Below are 21229 nucleotides of genomic sequence, written 5' to 3'. Positions count from 1 at the left end.
GGTGGGATAGGGGATCGGGCATTGAACCCACAGGGCTTTCCTCCTCCACACTCAACTGTGACCGACATGAGGAAATCACTCTCCATTCCAGAGCTTCTCGTCCTGTTTTCAGAAAAGGAAATCTGCTACTTTTCTACTTTTTTCATAGGGATCCTCAACATAAGAGGTACAGTGTGAATGTCCTGGAATAATGGGTAGAACAGAAACATTCCTAATTTGTTTGTACCATCACATTGGAGGGGACCTTGAATTTCTAGAACGATGGCCTAGAGACCGGTCTCAGGACCAGTGTCTTGCAATGGACTGGAATCTCCTCCATAGGTGAAGGTGCATCTACTCCATAAACTGACCTACTATGATGTTGGAAATCTTCAGAGAGAAGAGGACTTGCTTGCTGAAAGAGAGCCTGGAGAAGACCTTACCCGTTCAGCAATCACAGGCAAGTGGAAAGCTTCCTTAGAGAAAGACATAGTGTCTTCTACCACCATGTCCTGTTTTGCAGACTCCCCTCATTAAGATACAAAGGAAAGAGCCCCAGCAAAGGGAAGTGCCTGATTCAAGGTTTCACTGTCCCCATTGCCCTGTAGACTATAAATGGCTCCCTGTGAGAGGAGGTCAAGGGCAGGCCCCATGGCAGCAGGAAGAAGAAACTATGATTTGGGAAGGTTAAAAAAAATGGGAGTAGAGAGACCAAAGAGGAAATAGGGTGGGGGCCTGGGAGTTGGGTAAAAAAGGAGACAACCTCCATGAAGTGGTAGTAGGGGTCCTCAAAGAGTCCCAGAATCTTGGCCAAAATTTCCCTAAGGGAACGGAGAGAGTCAGGACAAAGGCAATGCTTACCTATCTCCATAAGGCTGGTGAACCCCGGCAGTGCTGGGCTACTCCTGGGGCCCTTCCCCAGGTTGGGGGCACTGGACGACCACTGTTTGTATCCATCTACCAGGGACTTGAGGCTGAATAGAAGTAAATGAGGAAACTGTTAGAACAGGTCACTTCCCTTACTCTACCCTTACTTCCACAGGGCTGTGGAAATGTCTCCCTCTGTGTGCTTAATTCTACCAAAGCCCAAGAGCCTTGGGGTACCAGCAATGAACATTACTGAATCCCCTTGCATGATAAACAGAAGTGCACATGCTCTAGGAAAAGAAAAGCAGTGCCATGAACCCACCCCTTCACATGCTGCTATGGAGCTGTGGAAAGATCTAGCAGGCAGGCTGGCAAGAGGAGGGGAAAAAAATGAGGACTGCCCAGCACTGGCCAGGGTCTTGCCCAAGCCCATCTTACAGGAGAGGTCATCATTCCAGGACACTGTATACAGCACACTGCTGACATCAGGGACCCTGTAATGCCAGGCAAACCCTGGGCAGACAAGCTAGCGGAGATGGGCCAGGCTATTCCAGTCACACCGTTTCTCAACTCCTTCTAAGCTCATGGCATGCTCAGCCAACTTTCAAAGCCACTTTTTGAAAACAAAAACCAGCCAACAAAGCTGCATCAACCCAGTGCACTTTGGGACAGACCTATGTGGGGAGTACATAGGCTATACTCGAGCCTTTGGTTTGTCTGGGAATGAAGAGGAAAATTCAAGGAGCTTGCTTTCAAATCCCTGTGATGAGCTCACACCCCCAAGCCAGTAACTCTAAGGATCCTGATGGGGTACCCCCCCAATCCCCTCATACAAATGGGGGAATCAGAGGCCCAGAAGCACTGGTCTTTTCTTTAATGGACAATAACGAGGGAAGACTGAGGAATCTGTGGGTTATGGTTGCCTTGGAAATACCAGGATTATAATCAGAGGTGGCTTTCATTTTAGGGCCAGAAAAAGCTATTCAAACAAAGCCCACTCTTCCCAGTCCATCCTGAGGGAGAGAGAAGGACCAACTTTTCCTCTCACTTCAGATCGCCGTTTCAAGTGCTATCGGAAATGCCAGCTAATTCAAGTACATTCCAGCACCAGTGGTTCAACCAAAATACACAGCCAGAGATAAGCATGCTACTGGAACCCACACCCTGGGACTTCTAACTGATAATCTTATCACTTCTAGCTCTGGGTTCATGGGAATCCAGATTAGCAAAATCAAAGCCAGTGCTGCAGATCAAAGGATAAATAGCCCCTGTATCGTCTCCCTATAACTAAGGGTTCCAGGAGAATCCCAACAACAGGGGTGGTCAGGGAAATGAGGAAAGGGAATGTCAGATCAACACAGGAAGTTCCCAGGGTGCACAATGGTACTGCTTTGAAAAAAACAAGTCAGCACAGCCTTGGCACTAATGAGGCTCGATTCTACAGGGAGTGCTGTGAGAACAAGGAAATGGAAAGGAGACTTATTACAAACACATTTGATGGAAGGGTGAAGATTAGACTCACCCCAGGTGGAAATGTGGAGATTCTGATGGGGTACTTAAACCATTAGGTTTCTCGCGTCTCTGAGGGGATCTTCAATGGATAAAGAAAATCAGTAGGAGCCAACAGTGGGCACATCCAACTCAGTCTCTCCCACATGAGAGCCCTCAATGCTGGTCCAGCTCTGCCACCAGCTGCCCTCCTCTTGCCTGGTCAGCAAAGCCCATACCATGAAGGAATCTTAATGAGGTGGCCCTGCGTGAGCTACTGCAGGCCCAGGACCTGCCCATCTGTGGGACAAAGGTCCCTGAGCAGCCACAGCATAACTGCAGAGGCCGCGTAGATCCACAGATGCCCAAGCTGTCTACGAGCCAGCAAGTATGTTTCCTATAAGATATATGCTATTTTTTAAAAGGATGGAGATGCCAAATCCACTTAACATTATTTAATTCAATATGGCTTTTTGTTGTTACATATTTTCTTCCATTGAGAGTGACTAAAATTAGAAATATTATACAGAGATTCTCAAAACTTTCTGATGTTAAACAGGTCTTCACTCGAGAATGAATAGAATATACTTTATCTCTTCAATAGGAATTAAGAATCATAAAAAATTAAGTCATGTTTTGAACTGCTTCAACAGTTTTGAGGACAAATCTATGCAAGGGGGAAGAAAATGCCAAAGTTAGTATTCTGGAGCATGAAATAAAGTTAATTTACTAGCAAGACAAAAAATATCTATAAATGAAACAGAACCATAGAAACTACTGGGATCCACAGCCAACCTGGTCAGTCCTATCAGGAATCATACGAACATCAGAAATATCAAGAGATTCAGGGAAACTGAGTTTCTCAGACCCACCCCAGGGCTCAGAGGAATTCAAACTGAGGAGCTCTTTTCCCTACAGAACCCACTACAGCAGAGCAGTTGACCATCCCCAGAGGGCTCAGTCACTGAACTCTTGTAGAGCTTAGGCAGCTTGCCCTACATATCTAAATTTCCCAATTTCTCTTTCTTTCTCTTTCTCGTTCTTTTCTTTCTTTGTCTCTCTCTCTCTTCCTTCCTTTTCCCTTCCTTCCTCTTTCTCTCTCCCTTCCTTTCTCTTTTTTTCTTTCCTCTTTCTGTCTTCCTTCCTTTCTGTCTGCCTTCTTTCCTTCCTTCCCTCCCTCCTTTTTTTCCCCATATTCCAAGGCATCTAGTGATTTCTAAAGCCTGGCTTCAAAGAGTCAACCCTTTACACACCAATTTTCACCTCAGCTCAGATCTGACATGAGAAAACAGATTTTGGACAGGAAATCTTCTTAGCATTCAAAGGAATAACCAGAACCAGGTACAGGTTCAGACACAAGTTCAGGATAATGACTGAAAAGGGAGAGAGGGGTTGATGCTTACTTTCACACTTAGAACAGTCAAGAAACACGATTCTAGATTCTAAGACCAAGAATAAGAATCATAAACTACTCCGCTCATACCTTCCGGTATGAAACAGAGACTGCATGAGAAGCATCGGAGCAGATACGTACACACGCTTCCTAGGAGCCAGTTAGTCCCGTACGCGCTTCCTGAAGATGAACTTAATTAATCCTCACATCAACTCCACTGGGTGGGTGCTGATATGAGCCCCCATTTTATAGACAAGAAGACGTAAGTCCATATGGCGAGGCTTGGTGGGGCCAGGATTCACACCCGGGGCGTCTGCAGTCAGTGATGACCATCGCCACTACTAATGACACTGCAAGGGACTGGCCTCCAAAGAACCGAGACTTGAGAAAAATTTAACTTGTAAGCCACAGGAATAATGCAAGCATATCTAAGACACAAAGCTGGGTCTTGTGCTTTGCCCAGAGGGGGTGCTCACACCTCAACTCAGTGTGGCTATGAGGTAGAGGCCTAAAAGGAGTCCTGGTGGCCCTGGGTTACATCTGAGGACACTCACTACCAGATTATCATCTGCCCCTGCTTTGGGATAAGCTTCCAAGTCAAGAGAGTCCTGAACCCCCTGCTCTTGCTTCTCTTTGCTCAGAGTGCATGTGTCAGAAGAGCCACGTCTAAGTAGAACACCCAGCAGAACTCTTCACATTGGTTACTGTTTGGTCTACTTGCTACTCTGGGTCAGATGCCTTTGGGGTTGGCAAACTATAACTGAGGGGCTAACTCCTGTCCACCACTTGTGTTTACAGAGTTTTACTGAATGAACATAGCCATTCTCTTCATTTAGGGATTGCCCGCAGTCTACGGCTGCTTTTCGAGCGGAGGAGCTGCAAGAGATAATATGACCCGAAAGCCTAAAATATTTGTTATCTGGACCTTTATAGAAAAAGTATGCTGAGCCTTGTTGGAGAAGGTTCCAGGGAATGAGGACTGGAAAACTGTTGCAAAGATCAAGAAGTCTGTCATTTCTCAGAAAGCAATGAAACACACCACAGAAGAAAAGGATGTCACATCGTAGTTTTAAAGGCGTATACCCATCTTTATGTGGAAAGAATCTCCCCCATTCTGGCTCTTACCCTTCATCGCCTGAGGCAAGCTCCTTCTGACCAAGTGTACTTGGCCCCCACGTCCGTCCTTTCTTCTTGGGGGCCCTCTTCTCCTCCTCCTCCCCTTCCTCTTTCGGGATGACTGAGCTCCGGCCCCAGGTTTTGCTGCTTTCACCTGGTGTCACTGTGAATAACAAAAGTTGGATGGGATCTGGAAAATAGACAGAGTCCCCCCAAAACTAGCCTCCACCTCATCAGACAGACATAGACACACACATATGGAGTTGCAGGGAAGAAGTCATGCCTCCTCAAAAACTCTGTGCCCAAGTGGAGCCTTCAAGTCCTCAGCCACCAATCACTTAGCACTCTCAAAGTACCAAACACGGAAAAACCTCTCAGAGTCTCATAAGACCAGTGCAAAGCTGGAGCTTAGGCCAGCCAGACATCCAAAGTTCCAAACACACCTGACTTAAGGAATTCGTTTTGTTGGGTGGAATTGGATTGGGGGTGGGTAGGTAAGGAGGTAGGTCGGAGAAAAAAAAGATAAGGGTTAGGTAATGGAGACTTGGAAGTGCAGACAGGAATTTTGGTGAGAAAGGAAGACAATGAGGAGCTCAAGACTATGGAGAGGGGGGATCCCTGGGTGGCTCAGCGGTTTGGCGCCTGCCTTTGGCCCAGGGCGCGATCCTGGAGACCCGGGATCGAATCTCACGTCGGGCTCCCGGTGCATGGAGCCTGCTTCTCCCTCTGCCTGTCTCTGCCTCTCTCTCTCTCTCTCTCTGTGACTATCATAAATAAATTAAAAAAATTAAAAAAAAAAAGACTATGGAGAGGGAAGTCAGGAGTAGGAGGAGAAGGGGAAGGAACAGGCCTAGAGAAATATAACAGGTAAGAGAGGAAGAACATCCTTCTGACATTGCTACCTTACAACAAACATTGAAACCAAATGCTTCAGAGGCTATCCTTACTTCGTGAATGAGCAGATGGTTCCAGACACCAAAAATCAGGGAGCTGAGGGGACTGAGGGAAAATACAGAGCATATGGAGGCTGCCATTGCTTTCAGCCAACTGCGGCCACATGAGAAGTGGGAATCCACTGATATGAATGGACTTTTCTAGGATAGCCAGTTTCTGTATTCAAATAAAATCTCTCTAAGTTAGAGAAATTCATTCACACACACACACACACACACACACACATACACGTGTGTGTATGTAAATTCTTTTTAATAAACACTGTGGTAAAAATAAAATTGGTCCAGACTTGGCCTCCCACAAAGTATTTATCAAGTTTCCTTAGGACCTACACTTTGAAAACACCCTTCCCTGGGAAGCAGGAACAAAAGAAAAAAACAATGATGCCCCAAATATGGCAGAGAGCATACAAGGTCCCCAGGCCAGGGTACCAACCAACCCAGGCCAGGCACCAGGGCATCGACATCGCACACCAGTTTCCATATTGCTTTGTAGGTGACATAAGATCCTGTCAATACCCACAATCCCCTCTGCTGGTAACTAAGAGTAGAAAGTAGAGGAGGCGGTAGTACAAAGCTCATGGGGAGAGAGACAAGGAGGAGGGCTAAGGGTTTGCGTACATATGTGCATGTATATACACATTGTCGAGGAGAGGTGGCAGTAGTTATGGATGGAGCAAGCCTGGGCCAGTCGGTGGCTGGACAGAGCAGGGGACAGATGCCCCTGGTGTGTTCTGGCCCCAAGTAATTTGGGAAACAGTCTCACACTGGATGGCTCGAAGGCGAGGAATGATGGTGGGGCTCGCAGGAGGACTGGAGCGGCTGTTGATGAGACTCTTCCTTTTATCCATGGTGGGGGAGGCCTGAATCGTGAACTTGTGCTGGAAATCTGCTCGGGGAGAGACAGATACGTGCATGTGTCAGAATTTTCCCATAATCCAATTCCCATGAGAAAAGGGTCATTTCCTAGTAAGCTTGAGGGACAGGCCCCAGTTTCCTAAGTTCGCCTAGGAAATATTCTCTTTCAGAATCCTCTTTTTCTCCCCAACGATGACAGGACAGCAAGATGAACATATAAAGAGAAGGAAAATTCACTGAGTGAAGCTCATCTATCGTGTATGTAGGTGTAGCAATTACAGATTTACAATAGTTTTTTTTTTTAAGGTCATGAGACTTGCTGATTATTCTAGGAAATCCAACTTAAGACTGTTTCTTACAATCTATTTGGATATGCTCGGTGACTAAAGTAGGGAGATAGATGCTTCTCGCTCAGGGCAGGCAGAGCAGAGTAACAAGGACAAATCCTTGGTGGGAACCTTGGGAAGTGAGCGTGATGGGGCGAATAGTCCAAACTGTGATGTTTTCCAAAAGCATTTATGGTCTCTAAGCTCCCGGGTCCTCAACTATTAAGAGGTATAATAAACAGCTGAGTGTTGGCACCGAGGTCTCCCAATGAGACGCAATCTCCCTAATGTGGCAGCTACTGTTTCCCTTTGGGCTTCCCCAGAGCACAGCAGCATGCCACCACACACAACATGCTCCACAGGGGCTCAAAGACTGTGTTGCCTGGCCAGGAAAAATGTGCAACAAGGACACTAGTAAACATGTCCCACAAATTCATTCGCTCAATTTTACTGAATGAATTCCCCTGTCTGTACTGAAGCCATCATCCATCCCAGTGCTTAAAAACATCCTGTTGTCCCTATGATACTCTTTTCCCTTGGTTTCCTTACATTTCTACTGAGTTTACTTCCCAGGACTTCGGACACAATAGACTTCGGACACAATAAACACACACTCGAGCACTCACTGCCCTCCATGGGCCCGTGACATCCCACAAAGATTCTAATTCAGAGTTTCCTATTACTTTGCATTTTCCCAAGGCTGAAACATACTACAAATGTATCTTTATTCACCCAATGTGCTTCTGAAGGGTTGTGTATAAATCACATTCTTACAAGTGAATCCTAAACTCAACTGCACACCAAAAACTAATTATTTAAAGAAACCCAGAGATGAGTTATTCTGTTATTCTGTAGCGCCCTGAGTTCTCTGTGTGAGTCACCACGCCACCAGCGCTCAAGACCGTGCCGGCCTGTCAGGTCCACCAGCCGCCACTCTGTGTTCCTTCCCATTCTGTGCTTGGTCACCTGGAGCGGGGAGGCTTTGCCACAGGCCAGTCTCCCCTGGATGGAACGGCCCACTTTGAACCCATTCCCCCCAGGTCCCCCGCCACACAACCCTGCCCTGCTCCCACCTCCCAGCAGGTCCCCAGCCACTGACCGGAAGGGAGGCTGATGCGGTTCCCATCCTTGAGCTTCAGCCGGCTCTTCCTGAACTTGCCCTTGCGCTTCTTCACCCGGGGCTTCTCCTGGCACAGCTGGTGGATGATGATGTTGAGCTCTCGCTCCAGGATGTCGATCTCCCGCTCAGCCAGCTCCTGCTCGCGGCGCCGCAGCAGCTCCTCCTGGGTCTTCTGCTGGAGCGCGGCCCGTGTCAGTTCCTCCTCCCAGGTGCGGAGCTCCTGCAGGGGCAGGAGCATCGGAGGGAAGAGTGGGTGCTCAGCGCAGGCGGGCGAGGAAGCTAAGGGCCCCCGAGAGCCAGTCTCCCATAATGCCCCATACTCTCGGTCCCAGGCAGACGTGTGGGCCTCACAGTTGCTCAATGAACACCTGACCACCCTGGATGCTGGGCAGGGGCAGGCTCAGCACAGCCACCCTGAGGACGTAGCTATGGAGGCCCTGGACACAGGGGCTGATGGGTTAGTTGCTCTTTAATTAAGGATTAAAACTGCCTGTGATGGGAAAAAATGGGAGTTTGGGTAGAAAATATAATCGTTTATTTAAATTTTACAGACTTGGTTCTATTTTGATTTTTTCCATTATATAAAGGATGTTTTTTAAACCAGAGCCAACTTAAAAAAATAAATTAAAAAAAAAAACAAACCAGAGCCAACTTAATGAGATCTAGCTTAAAATGTGCCCACTCTAAATGACTTGCCCTCCAGCTATCACCTAACATCCAAATAAAGATATATTTCCAAAGTGATTATTCAAAAGGTAGTACGGCATGTCCTCTCAACCTCTGTTCAGTTGGTGAATAGAATCCACTGAGGCATGTGATTTGAATTCTCATATTGAAGGAAAACCACGTGCTCTGGAAGGATCATGATAGCATAGCAAAGAGAAGAGAAAACATTTCCCCAAGTCTTTGCCAGGTGCTTGCTCTAGTACTGCTGCTATATCAGATGGGCAGGACCTCTTCCCTGCCTCCCCTTTTTCCTTCAGCATGAATTTATATATGTACCCAGCACTGAGTTCCTGAGATGAGGCCGGGGAGGGGGGAGGCATATGGAATCAGGAAATAGGAAGGAGAACAGAACATGTACATACAGTTGTCAAATCTGGAATCTAAACCATCAGCACTGGTTACCCAGGGCGTAAGACAGAAGTGGGGTGAGATAAAGCACTAAAACTTTAAAAAGTGAGGCATTTCTTCAATAAAGTAGCCAGAGCAACATTTCTATGGTTGAAACTTAAAATTTGGGCAGTCTGGGTGGCTCAGTGGTTTAGCGCCGCCTTCAGCCCAGGGTGTCATTCTGGAGACCCAGGATCAAGTCCCACTTTGGGCTCCCTGCATGGAGCCTACTTCTCCCTCTGCCTGTGTTTCTGCCTCTCTCTCTCTGTCTCTCATGAATAAATGAATAATTTTTTTTTAAAAGAAACTTAAAATTTCTGCATGGAATGCTCCACCATAAGAAGTCATTCTGGGGCAGCCCAGGTGGCTTAGCGGTTTAGCGCTGCCTTCAGCCCAGGGTGTGATCCTGGAGACCCAGGACTGAGTCCCATGTCGGGTTCCCAGCATGGAGCCTGCTTCTCCCTCTGCCTGTGTCTCTGCCTCTCTGTCTCTCATGAATAAATAAATAAAATCTTTAAAAAAAAAAGAAAAAAGTAGTCATTCTGGACTGAAACAAAACACTGTAGAATGTGAGCTTAGGGCTAGAAAAAAATATGTAAGAACATATTAGGGAAGTTGAGTAGTGGGTAGAGAACAGAAAAGACAACAGAGACAAGAGGGGAATAAAATACTCTGATATTAGGAACTTCTCATTCAACTTGCCCTCCATTCGCAAGAGAGTACCAAAATATCAAAATTGATAAGAATTTAAAATTAGAGGGCAGCCCGGGTGGCTCAGTGGTTTAGCACCTGCCTTTGGCTCAGGGTGTGATCCTGAAGCCCCGGGATTGAGTCCTACATTGGGCTCTCTCATGGAGCCTGCTTCTCCCTCTGCCTGTGTCTCTGCTTCTCTCTCTCTCTCTATTTCAAGACTAAATAAATAAAATCTTTAAAAAAAATAGAAAACTAATTGATAATAAAAAGTGATAGAAAGGGGAAAAGTGAGAAAAGGATTGGCACCTTGAAAATGGTCTTGGGAGTGCCTGGTGCCTCAGTTGGTTAAGTGTCTGACCCTTGGTTTTGGCTCAGGTCATAATCTCAGGGTTGTGAGATTGAGCCCTGCCACAGGTTCTGCACTATGGAACCTGCTTGGGATTCTCTCTCTCCCTCTCCTCTCTAAAAAAACAAGAAAAGAAAAGAAAAATTGTCTTATAAGTGATGGGTGCTCAGTGTCAATGTATGAATGAAAGAGAAAGGAGGAGGAGGAGATAGAAGTCAATTTTATAAATGCAATCCTTTATGGGAACCCAGATTAATCATACATGTCTGAGAGATGAACCTGAACTTTTGAACTTCTCCTTCTTTGATGAAATAAGCCCCAAACAGATTCACTGCTATATGCCCTACACTCCCTTGGCTTTCCTTGTCCCACTACATTGTTTTCACCATTAGGAGAACAAAAACATGGAAGATTCAGAAAAATCATTCCTAGCTGGTTGATTATGCTGCTAGGTGGGGAAGTTAAAGAGCTCAAGCTAATTTCAGACTTTCTAAGTCTTCCTCTCCTGCATGCTCTTATCTAGGGAAAGTTTGCATTATAGCCCCTTCCTTTGAGGGAACTCAGACCCCAGTCTAGGAACAAATCCATTGTCACTGTACCTGGAAGCAATAAATTCGACAAGCTGAGAATGAGCTGAATCATATGGGAAATCAGGATGTTTATGGAGTATTTGCCAATGGCACTATGTATCTGCAAGACTCTCAAACATGATGAGCCTCCTTCTTAGTAAAACACCCATTTGGGGATTAGCTTCCTAGTGCACAAATCATATCACTTGCATATAATGATTTAATAGGACTTTGAACTTAATGAACTTTCCCCAGAGAGAAAGTTCAACTTGCCCAACTAGGAGTCTTCTAATGGACAGGCATCATAGCACAGCGGTTGAGGGCAAGATCTCTGAAACAAACTGCCTGAATCATGAACTGGGGAAAGTTAACATGGGAATCACATGTAACATGGAGTTAATAGTACTGACATCACATGGCTGTATTACATAAGAAAATTATCTTATGTAAGATTATATAAAAATTCATATAAATTGCTCTATAACAGAGCATGGCACATAGTACATGCTCTATGAATGTTAGCTATTATGAGAATGGATTTGGCTTTTCCTAGTAACTACCTACTGACAAAACCCAACTTTCATTTTTCTTACTGTCAGGTATCCTTATAATTTCGTTGATCAAAAGAAAGAAAACCAAGAATCAAGTGATTCAACAATCTAAAGGACCAGCAACTCTAGGTTTCTTCTAGTAGGAATTGCATTAGTAACAAGAACACTCTCTTCTTCTTCTTCTTCTTCTTTTTTTTTTAAGATATTTATTTATTTACTTACTTACTTACTTACTTACTGCACATGCACATTAGCAGGGAGGGGGCAGAGGGAGAGGAACAAGCAGACTCCTTGCTGAGTGTGGAGCCCACCATGGGGCTCAATCCTAGGACCCTGAGATCATGACCTGAGCCAAAGTCAGATGCTAAACTGACTGAGCCTGGAACTCCAGGAATACCCTTTTTTAATCATTCTGCCCAATGGTAAGTACCAGTCCCCTCCCCTCCAGGTCCTAAAAGATTTGTCGTAAGCTCACTCCAATCTCCTGCAGAACGCCACTGACTTGCCAAATAGCACCAGGATTAGGACTGCTATGTGGCATAAAAGGTTTAGGACTGCTATGTGGCATAAAAATAGGTTAATTCTTCAAATCAGCTCTAGAAACGATTTTTAAGCCATTTATTTAGGCAAACAATGATATTGGAGAGAAGATGGTTGTGGAATCAGAAGACCCAGGCTGAAGATTCTGTTCCTCCACATACTGGCCATGACCCAGTATGTTAGAAAAGTCACTGACCCTTTGTCCTGAGATGAGAAAGACAGTAAGACCTCTCCTACATGCTGGTGGCAGGGGCCATAAGACTCCTGGATAAAAAGGACATTAACCCCCACTCTGGAAGTCCATGACAGAACCAAGAAACATTTCTAGAACCCTCTCCTATTTTCTACTGGTACCTGCCCAGTGGTGCTCTTCCTCTGGCTTGGACCATGTAGATAATCTGTATGGAGAACTCTGGACTCATGACACCCCTACTTGGTCCTGCCAAATCCCAGAAAGAAAGATAAAGTCTCTACTACTTCTGGTCACACCTGAGGCCTGGAGAACACCTTCCATGTAAAGTCGGGAAGAAAACCTACTCTGTTACCTCAAAATAAGCAGGGAGATGGTTGTGTCAGACTCTGTCCAGAGGCCCCAGGGGGGAAGGCCCAGTGATTCAACTCACATCCTTTTCTTGTTTTGTTTACCTTCTCTTTGGCCCTGAGTTGGTCAAACATCTCCTGAATCTCATGTTTCCAGTCATCCTGCAGGCAGTGGAAGGAGTCCTTGGGCATCTCAAAGAAGCCAGACTCCTCTATGGTAGTTAGCTGGTCCAGGATATTTGTGAAAGATGGTCGCGAATGAGGGTCAGGATTCCAGCAGTCTGCGTGGAACAAGTGAATAGAAAGAAAACATGAGTGGACAGAGACAAGCGTAAGACTTAGAATAGTAAATAACCTCCTTTACCAGAAAACTGCCTCTTATTTTTCCCTCCAGGAACAGAAACACTGGGATTTAGGTAACCGTACATAGGGCTTGGGAAGTAAAGCAAATTGCCCAACCTCCCAATCATAAAAAATGTGGAAATAAAATGTGGAAATAAAATGCATCAGTTCTGCCCCCATCCGCCTCTGCCTACTGATTTAGCATCAGAAAAGCAACTCCAAAGAATTTGCTGGCATGAGGCTCGACAACCATGATTTATCACGTTCCTACACGATTCCAGAAGTGACAGTAGGTGACTAGACTCCGGATCTCACCTTCCTACAAATAAATGAGCCAGCCTTCCCCACCTCAATGGGATGATGAGAAGGCAAGGATAAAAAGCACTGGACTGGACTGGGCAGGAAAAGTGAACTTTATTCTCAGCTCAGACAATAGCGAGTAGAGTGCACTTTGCCTCTCTCAGGTTGGATTTCTCACTTAGGAAATTATAGTGTTTGACCAGATGTCTTCTAGAGTTCCTTTCTTCTCGGACGTTCTTCATTTATATATGTAATATACTCAGAGGTCCTGAAAATAAAAGCTGCTGTATCTTCTCATTATGTATTAAATAATAAAATATTTCAGTTAAGTTCTACAAGTCACTGGAGATGGACAGAAGGGGCGTCTGTGATATCAGTGTAGCAGGGTGGTGACATCAACCTAAAGTAACTCTTCCAACCACCCACAGGATTCCTCCTTGAGTGACTAATACTTCATCTCCTCTTTCTGTAACTAACCCAGCAGAACTGTCTGAAATCTACCCAAGTGCTGCTAAGAAGGCAAACTTTCTCTGGTTTTGTTCCAGTCAGGGGTCGCTTACCTTCCATGAGTTTAGCAAAAGGTTCTGGGCATGTAGAAGGAATGGGAAGGGCGAGCTTGTTCATGGCCACTCCATAAGCCACGGCTAAGCCATCGATTCCTCGGAAGGGCACCTCACCAGTCAAGAGTTCCCAAAGCAGCACTCCATAGCTGAGGAGAGAAAGAAGACAGAAGCAATCTCAGATTGCCACAGATGATCTTAATGACAGAGCTCATGAGGCCTTTCTGAGCTACCCACACTCTCTCTGGCATGGAGGGAGACCAACAAAGTAGACACACTAATGGACAGGAAGCCATGAGGCCTATCCACTAAAAGCAAAAGCTCTGGAGTCAGGCACATTTAGTTTCAAAGTCTTGTTCCTCAAATTCCTCATCTATAAAGTGCAAATAACACCACCAGTCTCACAAGGATGCCATGAAATTCACTGAGCTACTCTAAGGGTTTAAATCAGTGCTCGCCAGCCATAGCTATTCTGTTGTTGTTATTGCTAACATAATACTCTGGAAGAAGGAGCGGCTTCCCAAGAATACATTTTTTCCTGTTTTAAGGAAATTTCCATGTTAGTCACAGGTACACTTTCTCAGCTTTTGAAAAGCAGAGAGCTGACCACCTATAACAAACAGGTTTTGATCCTGTAACAGGTTTCTTTAAATGCTCACTAGTTTGGATAGATTCCTGCTGCTGGTTGGTTAACAGAGACCTCTGCCTAATTCAGAGGGGCAAGTCATACAAGGGTTGCCTACATGGGAAGAGCAGAGCAGTATGTCAGCTGTGAGGACCTAAGTTTCCTCCCAACTTTCAAATCCACATGAAGAATTTCCTTTCACATGTCCTGTGGGTCAGAGAATGGAGCACAAAGCTTAGAATAATTATTCTATGAATTCACAATCAGAATAAGGCAAAATCATGTCATGTTCAATCCTTCCAGGAATAAGAGTATCCCAGGATAAGCAGCCATAAAGTCATGAACAGTCAGAAGAGTCCCTCTCATTATTTTTTCAACACAAACCTCGACTTTTTAAAAATACTCATCAGTGGCTTACAACAAACCAAGTCATGCTATTTTAAAAAACATGGCTCAGTTGGTGAAACATCAAACTCTTAATCTCGGGGTCATGAGTTTGAGTACCATGTTAGGCACAGAAATTAATTTAAAAAAAAAAGTAAGCCCAGTATCTATTTCATCATGCTGCTTTGTATGCACAAGGTGCTAAGACACTTATAAACATGATCTTAAAACCCTACCATAAACCTGCAAGATAAATATTATCACCATTTTGCAGATGATGAAAGAAAGTTTCAGCTAAGTTTAGCATCAGCATATATTTAGGGGCATACATGGAATAAGTCATGGTGGACCCTGAACCACCATGGTCCAGGTCTCAATTCCTTCTCTCTAGAATCCCCTTCTATCATTACTCTGCTTGGTAAACTCCAATCGTCTTTCAAGATCAAATTCAAATGCATCGCCATTCATTATTCATTATTCATTCATTTTACACATCTACTAAAAATTTACTATGCATCAAGCTCAATGCTGGGCACTGGGATACAGGATAAGATCTTGTCCATGAAGAGACTAGTGAGAGGAATAGAAAAGAGGTCAATTAGAATACAGAGATGAGTCACACCACAGATACCATAAGTGTACAAAGAGACCAGGATGGGCTCCTGGCCACCTACACCAGACCAGGATGAAGGCAGGAGACAGCTAAACCCTGCCTGCTAGGTAAAGGGATGCAGGGATCTAGAGACAGGAGTCAGCAGGTATGAGGTATGCCTTGCCCTCAAAGACTCCCAAGTGGCCTGGCATGGCTCCAAAGAAGAGCCTGGTGCCAACCAATGCACCAGGGCATCCCAGAAGATTCCTACAGATGTACCCCCAGGACTCTCATTTTCAGTTGTCTGCTCCTGGCATTACTACCAACCTCCACTCTGGCCACAAAAACCCAAGGTCCCAAAGACCTCTCTTCCACCTATGTGAAGATGACTGGTGTCTACACCCTAACTACCTGGAAAGACAGTAGAATGTTTCAAGTATCTAAACAGGTGTCCTGTTTGTGTCCTTGCATCTGCTCGGCTGATGGTGTCTACAGAGATGTCTCAGGCCCTGGAAGAGGGAGGAGTCAGGGAGCCCACCCCTCTCAGTTTCAAGGAGGGCAGCTCTGCTCCCACCTGGCTGGCTTCTGGTTCATCTGCATTTCATTCCATCTGAAAAGCCCCACAACTAAGAGAACCAGGTCAAATGCTGCTCAAGAAAGATTCAGACAGACTTGAATTAAATGTCTGCTTTACCACTTATGGTGGTACATCTCTGCATAAGGAAGCTCCTCTGCTTTCTTCACCTACACAACAAAGACAGCACTTCTACCTCACAGAATAATGGCAAGGGATAAATAACATGACCACTACTTCTCCAGAAGCTTCCATGTAGGGTTAGTGACCATCACTGTGTGTTTCCCCTTGGGAAGAGCCTGAAACAGGAATGCCTCTGGTGGGCTTCAGGGAAAGTCCACAGTGTCGGCTGAGAGCCTTGCTGAGGGACGCCAGCATTCAGGCAAGGAGGCTTTCTGGGAACGAGTGAACCAGTTAGTTTTCCTCTGCCAATGTTCCTCTTTATTTCTGTAACCGAAGGTGGTAATATAAATGAATCCCTGGCATTCCTTTGGCAGGAATACAGTCCAAGAAAGGAAATAAAGAATTACGTGTTGGATGGGTCTGCGCCTCAGGGAGAGGTGGGCAGAAGAAGTCCACGTGATTTACCACGGGTTTGGTCCACTCTGATGCCCTCCCAGGGTTGAGAGAAGGTCAAGAGGCCCTTTCAAGACCATGTACAAGCAGCCTGGAAGCACGAGCTCAGCTGAAATTCTGCCTTAGGACCCACCCCCCCTCCCCACAGAGGGCCACCACCTCCCACAGTGCTGTCAGTGATTTCCCAGGAGTCCTTGCAACCTCGCCCTGAACCCTGGGGCATACCCTGTGTCAATAATTAACCACCTCCAGGGATATGAAAATCCTTTCCACCATTTGGTGGGGTCACAGGTTGGAAAGAGGTGTTCTATGTTTTCAAAGTGAGGAAAAGCATCAAAGTGGATAGCAGCCTGACCAAAGGCACACTGACTGTTTAATAATCTTTGGCAAAGGGGCGCCTGAGTGGCACGGTGGGTTGAACATCTGACTCTTCATTTTGGTTCCTGAGATGGAGCCCCATGCTCAGCATGCAGTCTGCTTAAGACTCTATCTCCTTCTTCCTCTGCTTCTTCTCCCCGCACTTTCTCTCTAAAATAAATAAATAAATCTTAAAAAAAAAATCTTCGGCAAAGACAGTTGAACTACCACATGAGAAAACACTCTGTAAATTGTAAAGTAACATAAAACTCTTTTTCTTGTTAACTAGACCTCATTCGAAATGATGATCTATTTACTAATATATATAATACATACATGAATATATTGACACAATAATTTATCAATATAGTAATATGCACATGCTATATTATATTCCAAAAGCAGCTTATGAGACAGAATGATCCCATTTTAAGGGATGAACAGAAATAAATGCACCAAAATATTAATAGAAGTTATCTTTAGAAGTGGGTAATGGGTGATTTCTTTTTCCCTTTTTTTTTTCCTTTTTGTTTATCCATATTTTCTAATTTTTTCTATGGTGAACATATTTTACTTCTATAATTTTACAAACTTAAAATGCCTCCACTTCATCTCCACATACCAGGCAAGAAGTCATTAGACCACTAACCACTGTGTTCCCTACACAGCACAACCAAAGGGAAAAGTTTTGTCAACTATAAATCCAAGCAGATTAGGAAACGTATGAAGTTGAAGATCTGGGCCTTACCATCTTATCTTCCATCACAGCATGTGGAAAAGGCCCAGAGAACTACACTCAAAAAGCAGTAAGACAAATTCAGCTGGCCTTGGGAGCCCAGAAAAAGCAGAGGCCCAGAGGCCCCAGTCCCCGAGGAGTTGCAGCAGGGGTGGGAGATGGACACAGGCTCAGCCTAGTACCTGGCACAGAGTTAGTATTCAACAAACATTTCCTAAATCAATCAATTAATTAATTATAAGTCAATTTGGGACTGAGTTTTTTCCAACTTCCTAGGCATGCTTGAGCCCTTTTTCCATACTAAGAGTTTTAGCTGGATACATAGTTATCCAGCTAGAGCCTACATTTGTCTTTCTTCTTTGGAGCTAGGTGTGTCCACATCACCAAGAGCATGCAGTGGGGTGTGTACAGTAAGAGATGTGCACAACTTCTGGGTTGTCTCCAAATTAAATACATGCTACTTGCCATGGATAAACTCTTTTTCTTCCCTTCTGCATAATATAATGCTGAAGTAACAGTCATTCAGATGTAACCATTCAGACAAGAACAATGTACTGAGAGACCCGGAAAGAACCTGGGTTTCTTTTTCTCTATCTTGAGTGAGTGAGTGAGTGAGAGAGAGAGAGAGAGAGAGAGAGAGAGAGAATGAGTGAGTGTGCAGAGGGAGAGGAAGAGAGAGAGAATCCTACACAGGCTCCACATTGAGTGCAGAGCCTAATGCAGGGCTCGATCTCACAACCCTGAAATCATGACCTGAGCATAAACCAAGAGTCAGATGCTTAACAGACTGAGCCACCCAGACTCCCCAAGAACCTGGGTTTCTAAATGATCTCACAGGGCACAGCTACCCCAAAGCCTGGACTACTCTTTGAAAAAGAAATACACTTTTACCTTATTTAAGCCACTGAATTTGTAGGTCTCTTTGTCAAAGTAGCTTAGCTTAATATATTAACTATTCTCATTAGCCTATAGTCAAGCAATGAAAGTGTTAGATTGAAGCATATGAACCTGCTATTTCTGTTGGTCAAAAACACTGGAATATCATTACACAGTTCAACCTAATGAAATCTGGTCAGATATTTTAAGGCAAGAAAACTCTTTTCCTCATAATAGCTATTTCACCCTGTAAGTAATGTGCAGGAAAATAAGACACAATGTACAAAAGCTACAAAACATCACTAAAATAAATCGAAAAAGGCCTAAATAAATAGGAAGATATCCCATGTTCTTGGATTAGAAGACTTAATATTGTTAAAACGGCAATACCTCCCAAAGTGATCTACAGATTTAAAACAATTCTTATCAAAATCTCAGCTGCCTATTTTGGAAAAATGGACAAAATGCTCCTAAAATTAATTTGGGAAATGCAAGGCACCCAGAATGGCCAAAATAATCTTGAAGAACAACAACAAAGTTGGAGGACTCCTACATCCATTTACAAAACTTACTACAAAGCTACAGTAATTAAAACAGAGTGGTACTGGCCTAAGGATAGACACATAGACCAATGGAGTATAATTCAGAATCCAGAAATAAACCCTTACATTTGTGGTAAATTACTTTTTGACAACAGTGACAATTCAATTAAGAAAGAATAGCCTTTTCGGGATCCCTGGATGGTGCAGCGGTTTAGCGCCTGCCTTTGGCCCAGGGCACAATCCTGGAGACCCGGGATCGAATCCCACGTCGGGCTCCAGGTACATGGAGCCTGCTTCTCCCTCTATGTCTCTGCCTCTCTCTCTCTCTCTATCATAAATAAATAAAAAATTTAAAAAAAAACTTAAAAAAAAAAGAAAGAAAGAATAGCCTTTTCAACAAATGATGCTGAGACTAGATACAGGAGTCTTATCCATGGGAGATACATTTCAAGACCCTCAGTGGATGCCTGAAACTGCAGGTAGCCCAGAGCCCTATATGTGTTTTTTCCTATATATACATATGTATGATAAAGTATAATTTATAAATTAAGTAAGTAAGGGATGAACAATAACAAAAATAAAATGGAATAATTATAATGATCTACTATAATGAAAGTTATATAAATATGCTCTCTCTCTCTCAAAATTTTATTGTTCTATACTCACCCTTCTTCTTGTAATGATGTGAGATGATAAAACGGCCTACGTGATGAGATGAAGTGAGGTGAATGATACAGACATTGTGACACAGCATAAGGTATTCTGATGATAGGTCTGGCTTTCCAGACCATGATTGACCATGAGTAAAGGAAACCATAAAAAAGCAAAACCTCTAATATAAGGAGGGACTACTGCAGTCACAGGCAAAAGAATGAAGTTAAACTCCTTACATCACACCACACACAAAAATTAACTCAAAATAGAACACAGACCTAAATGTAAAGCTAAGAGTTTTAAAACACTTAGAGGATAACATAGGTATAAATATTTATAATGTTGGGCATGGTTTCTTAAATATGACATCAAAAGCACAAGCAACCAGAGGAAAAAAAAAGATAAATCGGACCTCATCAAAATTAAAAATGATTGGGATCCCTGGGTGGCGCAGCGGTTTGGCGCCTGCCTTTGGCCCAGGGCGCGATCCTGGAGACCCGGGATCGAATCCCACGTCGGGCTCCCGGTGCATGGAGCCTGCTTCTCCCTCTGCCTGTGTCTCTGCCTCTCTCTCTCTCTCTGTGACTATCATAAAAAAAAAAAAAAATTTAAAAAAAAAATTAAAAATGATTGTGTTTCAAAGAATAACATCAAGAAAGTAAAAAGAAAGAAACCCACAGAAAGGGAGAAAATATTTACAGATCATGTATATGGTAAGGGACTTGTATTAAGGATATATAAAGAACTCTTTTGACTTAAAAATAAGACAAATATCCCAATTTTAAAATTGGAAAAGGATTTGAATAGACATTTATACAGAAAAAGATATACAAATGGCCAATAAGCACATGAAAAGATGCTCAACATCAGTAATCATTAGGGAAATAAAACCAAAACTCCCAAAACTATAATGAGAAAGCCACTTCATATTTAACAGGATAGTAATAATTAAAAAGACATACAATAAGTGTTGAGAGGATACAGAGAAACTGGAACCTTCCTATGTTGCTAATGAAAGTGGGAAATGATATAGCTATGGTAAAAAACAGTTTGGTGGTTCCCCAAAAAGTTAAATATCCTATGACTTGGCAAATCCACTCCTACGTATACACTCAAGAGAACTGAAAATATGTTGACAAAAACTTGTACAAAAATGATCACAACTGGGCAGCCCAGGTGGCTCAGCGGTTTAGTGTCGCCTTCAGCCCAGGGCATGATCCTGGAGACCCAGGATCAAGTCCCACATCAGGTTTCCTGCATGGAGCCTGCTTCTCCCTCTCTCTCACTCCCATTGAGTGTCTCTGCCTCTCTCTCTCTCTCTCTCTCTCTCTGTGTGTGTGTTTCTTATGAATAAATAAATAAAATCTTAAAAAAAATGATCACAACAGCATTATTCACAATTGCCAAAAAGTGGAAACAACTCAAATGTCCAGCAACTTATGAATGAATAAACAAATTTCCATGCAGTTCTGACTCATGCTACAACATGGATAAACCTTGAAAACATGATAACAGTAGCCAGTCACAAAGACCACATACTGTATAATTACATGTGTATGAAATTTCTATAATAGGCAAAAACAGAGATAGACAGTAAATTAGTAATTGCCGAGGGCAGGGGGAGTGACTGCTAATAGGCATTGGGTTTCTTTTTGGTGT

General features: G+C 43.9%; 1 protein-coding gene across 1 annotated transcript in view; it reads right to left on the bottom strand.

The window, feature by feature from the left end:
- Positions 1-21229, bottom strand: part of MAP3K9 (mitogen-activated protein kinase kinase kinase 9) — a 76096-nt gene that overhangs the window by 8621 nt on the left and 46246 nt on the right. The window contains exons 4-9 of the mRNA XM_055304095.1: positions 13655-13803; positions 12558-12733; positions 8080-8320; positions 6563-6685; positions 4853-5006; positions 841-953 (exon numbers count right to left, since the gene is read on the bottom strand). Coding sequence (XP_055160070.1) covers positions 841-953; positions 4853-5006; positions 6563-6685; positions 8080-8320; positions 12558-12733; positions 13655-13803 — 956 coding nt within the window. The remainder of the gene's footprint in view (positions 1-840; positions 954-4852; positions 5007-6562; positions 6686-8079; positions 8321-12557; positions 12734-13654; positions 13804-21229) is intronic.

The sequence above is a fragment of the Nyctereutes procyonoides genome, unplaced genomic scaffold (genome assembly GCF_905146905.1).
Source record: "Nyctereutes procyonoides isolate TBG_1078 unplaced genomic scaffold, NYPRO_anot_genome, whole genome shotgun sequence".
NCBI lineage: Eukaryota > Metazoa > Chordata > Mammalia > Carnivora > Canidae > Nyctereutes > Nyctereutes procyonoides.
This window is presented reverse-complemented; position numbering and strand designations above follow the sequence as displayed.